Source organism: Procambarus clarkii, chromosome 7, assembly GCF_040958095.1.
Source record: "Procambarus clarkii isolate CNS0578487 chromosome 7, FALCON_Pclarkii_2.0, whole genome shotgun sequence".
NCBI classification, from domain to species: domain Eukaryota; kingdom Metazoa; phylum Arthropoda; class Malacostraca; order Decapoda; family Cambaridae; genus Procambarus; species Procambarus clarkii.
Window position 1 is genome coordinate 16,510,427 of NC_091156.1, and position 12,658 is coordinate 16,523,084.

The window sequence follows — 12,658 nt, forward strand, 5'->3', positions numbered from 1 at the left end:
AAACACACACTTCAAAATTCCTAAGTATTGTAGAACAGGTTGATGATAGAATGGTGTCCCAAGGAACATAAAGGTGTTTTGCTTTGGAAAAATAGGTGAGATAACACATGTGCCAGGGGAAGTGAACAAATTCACTTCTCCTGGCACATGAAGTGAACAGAAGTACAGACGATGACATTCAAGATGGCCACCACAAAGGAGAAAAACAAAACAGAGCTTGAATTTGGTAGTTTCAATGAAGAAAGCATTGATATAAGAAGTCTGCACAACAAGTTGGCAAAATTAGATATTATAGTGAACTATCATGTAGAAATAATTAGCAAATTGAAAGAAAGTAATGACCGCTTGAGTAGCAAAGTATTAGGTGTTGAGGGATTAGTGAAAGACTTATGTAAGGACAAGATTAAATTGGAAACAAATTGCAAAGCCATGGAAGAGGAAAAATAAACTCTTGAAAATAGCATTGGAAGAAATTAAAGCAAATTTAAACATTAATGACTACAATATGCTAGGTAAGGAAATTCAAGGGGAAAACTGCTTTTGTTAGTACTGATGGAAGAAGTTACACAGGGAATAGAACAGTGCAAGAAGGATATGCAACTCACCTATGCACAAGTGGTCAAGGAGAAGGAAAAATAGAAAAAGCAGTAAAAGAAGTCAAACACTGCAGCAACCAGGATAAAACAAACATTAGGCTGGAAGTCAGAAAGGAACTGACATCAAATCCTAAATTGGTACAAAACACAGTCGATCGAAGTAAGTCCCTGATAATTTTTGGTTGAAAGAAAAGAAGGTAACATCTATGTCAGAAAGAACTGAAGAAGAAGAAGCTAAAGTAGTAGATAAAATTGTTGGACTAGTGGAAGGTCTTACTACCATAGAGAATGTCTGTGACTACAGGAGAATTGGCAAGTACGTAGAAGGGAAAGATCGACCTTTGAGGATAACCTTAAACGGTGTCAAACAGATGGAAGAAGTACTCAGGGATTCTAGAAAATTACAAAATGATGAGGAAGGAAAAGTATGGCCGTTAAGACGAGATCTTTCAAAAGAAAGAGGGCAGAGAGAAGCTGAAACTGAACCTTGTAGAGGCAGAATGTCTAAGTGACAGCAGGAATGAAGAAGAAATAATTCTTTTCTGAGGGGAGCCCCTTTGGCTCCCCAGAGCTATCTGGGTTGATACTGAGTATTAGCTTTGGGCATCAATCAATGTACATGGAGTTCTAGGCCTACTGGGGACCAACGAGCCAGAACTTGGCCCCCTCAGAGAGGCGTGAGGAGCAATGGCCTATAGAGACCTCTTATATATAATTTTGAAGTATGCTATGTCTGCCAACGACGGGTCAGCACATTCAATTGAACATGGCGCCTATCTTTCCCAGAAAGCCCTATTCTAGTTAAGAATTGCTATTAAAGCCGAACAAATAGATAGAACTCCCCATGAAGAAAAGAAACGAGCCTGAAATTATCTCGTTACCAACGCACCACCCTCCCCAGGAGGGGAAAGGGGGAGCCCCAATCCCTCCGCCGGCTACCCAAGCTTGTCAGTTCTTGGCTGATGGCGGTGGGCTTCGGTTGTATACCTCCAGCTCCAGACTACTTTTCTGATTCTTGCTATATATTCGGTGGTGTGCGAGCTGGGAATATATTCACAAGTACTGGGGCTGCATGGCTTAGGGTCCCCTTCCCTAAGCACCCTGTAAGTACTGCCCTTGGGGCTTGGAGCCTCCTTCCACAAGTCATTTTGGGGGCTACCCCCATTATGTCATTTACTGCTCGGTACTTGTCCTCCCTTGGAGTCAGCTGGGGGGTTTCTTGCTCCCCTGTTTGTCAGTGGGTAGGGGTTAGTATTCGTCACTGGTAGGGGTGCATGGTATTTACACAGCTAGTTGTCACCTCACATAGCGGGCAGCTCTGCATCCTCTGTGTACACTGTCCTCTTAAGTTTTTTTTTGTATCTTTTTGTTCCTTTGTTTTGGCGGGGGATGTGTCCTTGAGTTGAGTCATGCCTTATATCTATATATTTACTTCGGTGGTACCCCTGCTAGGCCCCCGTGACCATACATGTCTCGGGGTGCAGTCTTAGAGGTTTGTTTGGTAGTTCTGTGAGCCGGTTAGTAGTACCCTGCCTGGGCTTCCCTTAGTGGAGATTGAAAAGCTAAGGGCCCTAGGAAACCCCACGGGGGCTATTGGGTCCGATGGATGTGTCTTCTGAGTCTCCTCTTGCTTTGTACGAGTTTGAAGGTTGCTCTGTCCCCTTGTCTCCGGGGGACACTCACTGTTTCTGCCTCCGTCATGCTGCTGCTGTGTCGGTGACACCTATGACCCAGAGTCCTGTGAGCTCTATTGCTTGTTGGTAACTCAGGTTTCCCGGACCTCTGATTTGGTGTTCGGGTACCAGTGGCTCAGTCGTTGCAATCTCGGTTTTGGTTGCTTCGACGTGCTTGGTGGGTTGCTGACCCGGAAGCCTCGAGACTGTCTCGTTTTGAGTTTAGAGACCTGGACTTGGGGGTTTTGGTTGCTTTGACCTTAGTTCTGTCCATGCCCCTTGTTCTTTCCCTTCTGTGGTTCGTTCTGCTCCCCCTCTCTCCTTGGTTCGGGCTCCGAAGCGTCTGAGGGTTTTGGAGTCAGTCCAGGATTTAGATGGTGTGGAGACTTAGGCGGTCTTAGGGACTGCCCTTTCCGGATGAGCGACGGAGGCATTCAAGCCAGGGCCTCGTGCCGGGGCATCTGAGTCTGACCAGTGGGCTCTCTCTCTCCCTGCTTTTTCGGTTACTCCAGCTCTTTCTTGTGAGGCCGGGGTCTTGAACTTGAAGGACAGCTCCGCCCCGGGGCCTGTGATGGGGGGCCCCTTGGGGCTGGGGAGGGATTGACTTGGGAGCCTTGGGGCCCGTTGGACTCTGCTTGGGGTTTTGTTCCTTTCCAGCAGGGCTTGTTGTTACACGGAGGGAGGTTTTCTCTTTCCCCCTTCTGCTTATGACTTGGATATGGTGTCGTTCCCTCCTCGGGTTCGGTTCCGGGTCACTTCAGGTTCGTCGGTCCCGTCCTTACGGAGGTTTTCGGCTTCCCGCATCCCAGCCAATGAAGTGCGGGCAGCCATAACATCTTACCTCCTGCGTGACTCTGATTACGCCTCTTTGATGAATCCTGCTTCTTTCAGGTTTGGGGCTTCCTCCCCTTTCTGGGTTCGTTATGAGGTTCCTGAGTCGTCTTGGCTAGCAGACTGCCCCTTCTTTACTTTGGATGCTTGGCATGCGTTCTGTTGTTCCCGCACGCTTGTATGGCTGGAGATTCTGACGGTTTCCCAGAATTACCTGGGGGGGGGGGCGACCTTGAGCATCTCAATGAGTGCTTGTTTGCTCCGGCCCTTCCTCGGGATGTTGGTTTGCAGCAGCCTCACGTGCAGGTTCCTTCCCTTTCAGCTGTGCTGGTTGCTGAGGATTTGTGCGCCCATGGTTCCTTAGCCTCGGTTTTGTGGTTCCTTTCCCTTCTTGAACTGTCCTCGAATTGGCTTGAAGAGGATGTGGAGGCGTTTCGGGCTGTGCCAAGGTCGTACGTGTTGTTTTTGGGGGCTCATATGTCATCTGCTGTGTTGCAGCTGTTTGCGCCAATTCTGCGAGATGCGGTGTTTCTGTTTTTTGCTTCCCGTCTCGCGTGTCGTCAGGTGTTGGCTTCATCTGTGGAGTTTGCTTGGGCCCTGGCTCTTCGGTTGTCTTCTCCCGTTTACTGTTTGGGAAGGAGGCGGTCGCACAGTATATGCAGGCGTCTTCTGCTTCTTGTTGTCCAATGTCTGACTTGTTGGTCCTCAGGGTTCCCCGGGGGAGTTATTCCCGGAAGGGTTGTGCCAGGGCTCGTGGTTCCTTCCGCCGTGGTAGGCAGGTGGTCTCCAGTTTCGGGGCGGGAGTCGCCTCCGAACCCTTCTTCTTCTGGTTGGTGCGGTGATCGCTCTGTTTCGAAGTTGTGTTCCCGTAAAGGGAGGCTCACGCTGTTCGCTCATGCCTGGTCTCACGATTTGTGGGCTTTCCGGGTCGTTTCTGATGGCCTGCGGTAGCGTTGGTAGGCCCTTTCTCCCTTGGGGGGTTCGAGGCTGTCAGGGCAGGCCTCTTCTCCTGCGCTTTGTTGGGTCATCTCGGAGTGGGTGCGCTTGGGCTTGGTCGAAACGACGACATCTCTCAGGTAAGTTTCCCGCCTGTTTCCAGCCCCGAAATGTGACTGTGAGGACCTGAGGTCTCTTGCCTGTCCTTTCGGATAACTACTGTCCCAGGTCCGGCTTCTCTTGGAGGTGGGGTGCTTGCATGGTGTCCTTGGTCCTCAAGGACACAATTTGGCACATACCGATTCATCCAAGGTTCAGGAACTGACTCGGTTTTATTGTGGGGTGTCAAGGGTACCGCTTTCGTTGCCTTCCCTTTGGCTTAAATCTGGCACCGCTCGTGTTTACATGTCTCGTGGTGGCTTGGTTGCATCTGTTAGGGGTTCGGGTCCTTGCCTACCTCGACGACTGGCTTGTGTGGGCTTCCAGTCGGTCTGCGTGTCTGCCAGGGATTTGGTTCTTTTCCAACTAGCTGGGTTCGAGTTCCTGATGAACTGGAGGAAGTCCCATCTGGTTCCCTCTCAGGTTCGGTCTTAGCTGGGTCTTGTGTGGGATACCTTGTCCGCTTCCTTGTCTCTCCCTTCAGAGTCCCTCCTTCGCATGCGGTCCTGCCTTCGTTTGTTTCTGGAGGGCTCCCGGGTCACCCGCTGGTTACTCGAGAGTTTGTGCAGAAGCTTGAACTTTGCTGTGCTGGTCTACCTGCCGGGTCAGGTGTGGCTTCGTCGGCTGTTCTGGTTCCTTTGGGGCTGTCTCTTCTACCACTCTCACGATCGCTGGATCCGGGCTCCAGGGGTCTTGCACCAGTTGCTGCGTCTCCGGCTTCCTCTTTGGATATTTCCAGGTTCAGTGCCGTGGCGCCTACCCGAGCCCTCGCTCGATGTGTTCACGGAGTGCGTCGTCTCTCGGCTGGGGCTTTGTGACCAGTGCTCACCAGGCCGGCCAGGGACTGTGGGTTCCGTCCCTCCATCAGGCTCACAGCACAGTGCAGAAGTTCGCAGCTGTGTGGATGTAGCTCCAGAGGATTCGGGTGTCTTGCGGATCGACAGTCCGGCTCCATTCAGACTGTTCTCCGGTGGATTATTGCTTGAACCGCTGGGGTTTGATGCTCTCCTTGGCTCTTTGGGGCTGGTCGCTTTGGGTGACTCGTCTGCTGAGTTCTTCTATTTCTATTTTGCGTCTTCGCCGTTTTAGTTCGCTGTCGGTTAGGGTGATCTTGTCCTTTCTCTCTTGGTTGTTTCAGGACTATCATCTTATGCCTAACACTGTTGCCTCGTATCGTGCGGCGCTGGCAGAGCCGTTTCAGCTTGCTTTTGGTATCGATGTTACGTCTGCGCCGTTTCGCAGACGTAACATCGAGGTGCTTTGTTTCACCTCCGGCCTGCTCATGCGCCGCCTGAGCCGTCCTGGTCTTTGGACAGAATGCTCGCTTACCTCTCGTCTCCTCGTTTCGTCGTGGCCCCTTTGGTCCAGGATTGCTTTTCCAAGGCTCTCTTCCTGTTGGCATTAGCCTCTGGGGGTCGAGTCGGGGAGCTTCACGCTCTCCTCTAGCACATGGGTTTCTGCTCTTTCGGTTGTGGCGATTGTTTTGTTCACCTGCAGCCGTCTCCTTCTTTTCTGGTGAAGAATGAGACTGCTGCGTTCCAGTGGGGTCCGGGGGTGCATCATGCTTTGTGTCCGGTTTCGGCGCTTCGCCGTTATTTGCGCACCACGGCTTTTGTGTCCGGGGGCGAGCTTTGGGTTGATTGGGTTTCCCTTCTTCCCTGTTCGCTGGTTCGGGTCTCTCAGGTCGTCCACAGGGTTATCAAATCCAGCCATCCTGCGGTCTATCCCCGTGCCCATGACATCCGTAAGTTCGCGGTTCTTGCTGCTGTCTTTGGGAACATGTTTTGATCTGATATTCGGGCGCGGGGTTTTTGGCGGTCGAACAGGGTCCTGGCTGTTCGTTACCTCGTGAATGTCCCTGGGCCCCGTCGGGCCTGTGTTGCTTTGGATTGGCGGTTGCAGCCAGTTGTCTCGACTTTGAGTTGAGGAGTGAGCGACGACCGCCTCCCAGGTAAGTCCCTCTTTTTCCGTCTGTGGGTAGTTAACTCTGGGGAGCCGACGGAGCTTCCCCCATAAATGAATGTAATGAAACGCCATTTTCTGGGTGAGTCCTGGAGGCTCCCCGGCATCCCTCCCTCCCCCTCCCCCTCCCCCTCCCCCTCCCCCTCCCCCTCCCGGGAAGTGGGAAGCTGCACAGACAGCGGCGCGGCGACGTGTGACATCATACTAGTTTGCTCGTTTTCTGTTTGGGAGTTCTATCCACTAGTTTGGCTTTTGGTAGCAATTTTACCCAGAATAGGGGTTTGTTTTGGGGCGCTTACCTTTCTGGGTGCCTGATCCGGTCGATGGCAGACAAAGAATGTTTCCAGCCACAGAGGGGGGGGGGGTTCTATAGGTCATTGCTTCCCTTGCCTCTCTGAGGGGGCCCGGTTCTGGCCGTGGTCCCTGGTAGGCCTAAGAACTCCATACACATGACTGATGCCAAAGTCTGACATTAGCATATCAGCCTGGGATAGCTCTGGGTAGCCTCCGGGACTCGCCCAGAAAATGGCGTTTCATTGCATTCAACGCTGGGTTTTTCCCAGGTTCTAGGTCCTGGTGCATTGGGAGTTCTACGAGGATATGGTGATCCTTGGTGGCCACCCCAGTGTGGTACTGCTTGCTTGGTGTCAGAAACTGGTTATTTTTCTGCAGCTCCATCTCTTCCAGAGGGTCGGTCCAGCGATGTAGTTTGCTGGTTTGAATGTCTCCTGCGCTATTCACGTCTGGAGTTCCTTTCGTAGGGGTATTGCCATCTTTATGGCGGTCAAGTTGCTGACATGGTGTCCCACCTGCGGGTTTCCTCGAGGTGACAGTATGAGGTTTCTTGGTAGTCATTTTGTTACTACCTATCTCTTAGATGTTTTTTGTCGATTTCCTAGAGGGTGGTTCTTTTCTTTCTATCCTGGTTGTTTCTTGATTGGCATATCATGCAGAATACTGTTGTCTGGTATTGTGTTGCACTGACAGAGCTTTGGGTTCAGAGCTTTGGACAGAGGTTCATTTTGGGTTGATACTTCCATTTTGTAGGCTCTCCTGTTTCACCTCCCGCCTGCTCATGCGCTGCCAGTGCCGGCCTGATCTCTGGACAGGGTGCTCTATTTTTTGTCTTCTGCTCAGTTTACTGTGTCCCCTTTGCTCCAGAATTGTTTTTGCAAGGTTATCTTTCTGGAGACTCAGGCTTCTGGTTGCTGTGTTAGTGAGCTTCATGATCTCCTTTGGTGCCAGGGTTTTTGTTCCTTCGGTCCTGAGGGGTCAGTTTGTTCGTCTTTAGCCGGCTCCCTCTTTTCTGGCAAAGAATGATTTGGTTAGAATCTGGAGGGGTCGGTTGGTGTTGATGTTTGGTTGATTCGGCTGGGGTGCATCATGTTTTGTGTTCGGTGGTGACTGTCACTATCCTCATGCCACTGCTTCTGCGTCATTGACATATTTTGGATTGATTCTTTTTACTTGGTTTCCTGTTTCAAGACTCATCTCTCAGGTCGTCCATAGTGTCATCAAGTCTAGTCAGCCTGTGGTCTACCCTCTTGCTCATGACATCTGAATTCATGTTGCTCTTTTGTCTGTTTTTGCTAATATGTCCTGATATTTGGGTGCAGGGGTTATGGAGGTCAAACTAGGTATTGATAGCTCACTGTTTGGTCAGTGTTCGCAGGCTTCTTTGCTCCTGTGTTGCCTTGGGTCTGTTTTCTAAGCCAACTGTTCCTTCTTTGTTATGATACCTGCTCTCTCCTCCTTGGTACATGCCCATTTCTTCCTTCTCAGGGGGTAGCTAGCATCAGGGAGCCACAAAGGGTTCTCCCCAGAAAACAAGCATTGATTTTAACGAAACACCAGTTTTTGGGTGAGCCCTGGTGGCTCTCTGACATCCTCCCTCCCTGAGAGAGAGAGGGGTGTCATGTGCTTACATCGTTCATCAAACTGACGGTGCAGTGGCCTCTGAGCCATGGCTTGTAATCGTCTTGTCCCCAAACGAGGGGTAGGGTGGGGCGACTGAGTGGGAGCTATTTTTTAACCTTTTCAATAGTTTGTTAACATAGTTTGTGGGCTTTTTCTAGTCTGCAGGTCATTTATGCCAGCTTTGTTTGCTTTGCTTTACACCAGTCTACAGCCAGCTTTGGTTTGTTTTGACTCGGTGACTTTCTTGGTGCCTTCCTCGGTGGGTGGCATAAATGAATAACTTTTATGTAATGCCACAGCTCCCTTTACCTCTGAGAGAGGACCCGGCTCTGGCTCTGCGTCCTTGGTAGGCCAGAGAACTCCATAGCGGATGGCACCTGGTAGATGGCACCTACATCGAAGATGATAGCTCCAGGTGCCCAACTGTGGCTCGCCCAGAAATTGGTGTTTCATTATATTCAATGCTTGTTTTCTGTTATTCATTTTATTCATATCTCTTTCTCTTACCTGAATTTTTAGAACTTCTTGATCATAGTGCAATTATGTTTAAATAGTGTATGAGTGATATTGTTCTTTACAGATGGTGCTTGTTTCCAACTGATACCCCTAAAGAATTGATTAAGGTAACTTCAGCTGAAGGCGGGAAGCAAGTAGATGAAGCAATAACTTGGTTTTCAGTTATCTATCCTCGTACTCAACTTCCTTCCTGGCCACAAAAATACAAACCGGTGAGGCTTCAAGTTTTATTATTTTAATAATATATTAATCTACTTATTAATAAATTCTTTAATCACTTTCCCAAGACATTAAGACATGGGCTTACTTGTCAATGTTCTGTTTTCATTGACCAGTTTCCTTTTGTTATTCTATACCTTTGTTGTTATTTAGTGCATTTTAATTTCCATTGTCTCATTTCAAAGTTTTTTAGGCCTAAAAAATTATCTTTTAACATTTTCTGTCTCATTAAAAGTTGGAAGATGGTGTTAAAATATTATTGGCTTAACAGGTAATGTTACGGATGAGAACTTGGTACGTGTACTGTGAGGGGGGTGACATTTGTTTACGTGGAAATCATGCAATACCTTTCACATTGTACACTTTGACTGAAGTAACAGTTGAAGCATAACTGATAATGGAATAATTAATATGCTGTGTATTATGGAGACACATTAACCCCTGCACTGCACCCCTGGTTATAGCTAACACTGCCCCCATGACTACCTGACTATCTGTTGATGATTCTGAGGATCAACATCCTTGCAGCCCAGTCTCTACCCAGGTCTCCTCCCAGCTGGTCTGATCAACCAGGCTGTTCAATATGGCTGCTCACACCTTGGGAGACGGTCAGCCGAGCAGACAGCACGCTGGACTTGTGATCCTGTGGTCCCGGGTTCGATCCCGGGCGCCGGCGAGAAACAATGGGCAGAGTTTCTTTCACCCTATGCCCCTGTTACCTAGCAGTAAAATAGGTACCTGGGTGTTAGTCAGCTGTCACGGGCTGCTTCCTGGGGGTGGAGGCCTGGTCGAGGACCGGGCCGCGGGGGACACTAAAGCCCCGAAATCATCTCAAGCTAACCTCAAGATTACCTTGATGTGCGAGTCAGTCTGGTTTATCATGTTGAGTCCTCTTTTGAACACTGCGAGAGGTCAGCCAGTTATTTCCTGTAAGTGTATGGAAAGAGTGTTGAAAAATCTTGGGCCTTTAATGTTGATCAAGCTCTCTGTGTACTTATTGCACCTCTGCTTTTTAGTGGGGCTATTTTGCACATCTTGTCAAGCCTTCTGGTCTCATGTGGTCTTATTTCTGTGTGCCGATTTGGAGCCAGTCCTTCTAATATTTTCCCAGTGTAAATTATTATGTATCTTCCACCTACACTATAGGGAATACAGATTAAACATTTTTAGGCAGTCCCGATATTTAAGACTTTTTATTGGGTGGATTCTATCGGCAAAAGATTTGTGCATGCTCTCCAGGTTAGCAATTTCTCCAGTTTTGAATGGGGCTGTTAGTGTACAACAGTATTCCACTCTAGAACACACTAATGTCTTAAAAGATATCAACGTTGGTGTGGTATCTCTTGTCTGGAACGTTCTTGTTATCCAGCCTGTTATTTTTTTGCAGTTGTGACAGCAACTTTGATGTGTTGTTTAAAAGTAAGGGCTCCTGACATGATTGCTCCTAAATCTTTTACATAGCTTTTTCTTTCAATAGTGTGGTTTGACTGTTTTCTGGGGGAGTTCCTTGTGGGCCACTGAAGCTACTATACTGATGTAGTATATATACTACATCAGTATTACTATACCTAGTAGTGCCAAACTACTAGGTGCCATCAGCCATGGAATTCTTATTGGCCTACAGGGGACCACAAGCCAGAACTTAGCCTCCCCTCAGAAAGGCGCAGGGAGTAGTGGCATTATGAAAATTGTTATTTTGATTTATTCATGTCTGCCATCACAAAGGGTCGGCACCCAGAAAGTCGGCAGGAAAATAATAAGGGGGGCCCCAGACCATCCGCGCCGGCGATCCAACCGGCAGTTCTTGGCTGATGTGATTACTGGCCGGTCGAGTGCCTCTGGCTCTGGTTTTTGTTTTCAAATTAATGTTTTTGTAAATAGGCAAGAACAATTTACTAAAGTTTATACAGGATCTCAAAATTGTTATCATATATAGCATCATGTATCCATCTCTTACAGTTGGAGAATAGTCATGGTTTGTGTTCTCATTAGCTCCAATGAATTTAGAAATTTGTATATTTATAACATGGTCATTCTTCTTTGTTCTTTCAGTTGGAGTTGGTACAGGGTCCTGGTGAGACGGTATTTGTGCCAGGAGGTTGGTGGCATGTTGTAATCAACCTTGACAGCACCATTGCCATCACTCAAAACTTCTGCTCATGCACAAACTTTCCTGTGGTGTGGCATAAGACTGTGCGTGGCCGTCCAAAGCTTTCCAAGAAATGGCTTCGAATTTTACGGGTAGGTTTTAGTGTACCCTCTCTTCTTCCATCCCTTGTCTTCTCTCAACTATAGCTTTGGTTAGCATTTATATTGCTAAATAAACACTGCAAGTCAAGTACTGTTGTCCTGTATCAGCTTACTTTAAAGTAAGTAAATACAGTATATACAAAACTTTAGATCCTGACCAAAAAACCTGACCTCTGTACACAGTACAGTATATTTCTAACGTCATGAAAAATTGTTCGGGGGTGTTGGGTTATATACTATTTCTTAAAACATTTGACTTGAGCCTATCCTGACTAGTCTATGTCCATCCTGTGCCCAACACATCCGGTCCCTTAGAAATTTGGGTGAGGGGCCAGATGTCTCAAGCATCTGGCTTTCAACTTTGGACAGACCGGTCCAAGGGAGCCGGTCGGCCGAGCGGACAGCACGCGGGACTTGTGATCCTGTGGTCCTGGGATCGATCCCAGGCGCCGGCGAGAAACACTGGGCAAAGTTTCTTTCACCCTATGCCCCTGTTACCTAGCAGTAAAATAGGTACCTGGGTGTTAGTCAGCTGTCACGGGCTGCTTCCTGGGGGTGGAGGCCTGGTCGAGGACCGGGCCGCGGGGACACTAAAGCCTCAAGATATCATCTCAAGATAACCTCAAGATAATCATCTCAAGATAACCTCAAGATAAGACAGATATTTTTTTTTTCTGGGGGAGCGGGGAGCCCCTTCGGCTCCCCGGAGCTATCCCAGGCTGATATGCTAATATCAGACTTTGGCATCAGTCATGTGTAATTACCTAAGTGTAATTACCTAAGTGTAGTTACAGGATGAGAGCTACGCTCGTGGTGTCCCGTCTTCCCAGCACTCTTTGTCATACAGTACAACCTCGATTCAACGTACTATATGGGACCACCCCCAGTTCGTTGGAGCGTTGGATTCGTTGCAAGAGGTGACCTTCAAGAGGCGTTTGCGTCAGTGTCTTTTTTTTTTCTTGTACACAATAAAAATGCATTGTATCATATTACTTACTGTACCTATATTTTACTACTCTACTAAAAATTCTGTAATTCATGTATTTACCTTATTGTTGGAGTTATGTCCATCTTGAAGTTTTGTGAAGTTGTGAATGCTCTACAGTAAATAGGTACTGCAGTGCATTAAGCCGTTAGCACTGTATTATTAAAAGTGGTTTTGCTGTATGTTGAGTACTACAATACAGTTCTTGAAAACTATTGTACATTAGAATTATTGCAACTTTAATTTTAACACTATGTACACACTTGAATTTAACACTTATTCTAATTGTTCACTTCACACACGATGTTTTTAGATGTTTGCATCAGCTTTGCTGGTGCTCGCTGCTGCTGTGTTGGCTTCAGCTGCTTTTGTGCTGGTGCTGGGTACAGCTGTGCTGGTGCTGGGTACGGCTGTGCTGGTGCTGGGTACGGCTGTGCTGGTGCTGGGTACGGCTGTGCTGGTGCTGGGTACGGCTGTGCTGGTGCTGGGTACAGCTGTGCTGGTGCTGGGTACAGCTGTGCTGGTGCTGGGTACGGCTGTGCTGGTGCTGGGTACAGCTGTGCTGGTGCTGGGTACGGCTGTGCTGGCGCTGGGTACGGCTGTGCTGGTGCTGG

General features: G+C 48.3%; 1 protein-coding gene across 1 annotated transcript in view; it reads left to right on the top strand.

Annotated features, from left to right (window-relative positions):
- The window catches only part of JMJD6 (Bifunctional arginine demethylase and lysyl-hydroxylase PSR), an 89,046-nt gene that overhangs the window by 37,204 nt on the left and 39,184 nt on the right, over positions 1-12,658 (top strand). The window contains exons 5-6 of the mRNA XM_045747435.2: positions 8,655-8,802; positions 10,862-11,050. Of these exons, the coding sequence (XP_045603391.1) occupies positions 8,655-8,802; positions 10,862-11,050 (337 nt within the window). The remainder of the gene's footprint in view (positions 1-8,654; positions 8,803-10,861; positions 11,051-12,658) is intronic.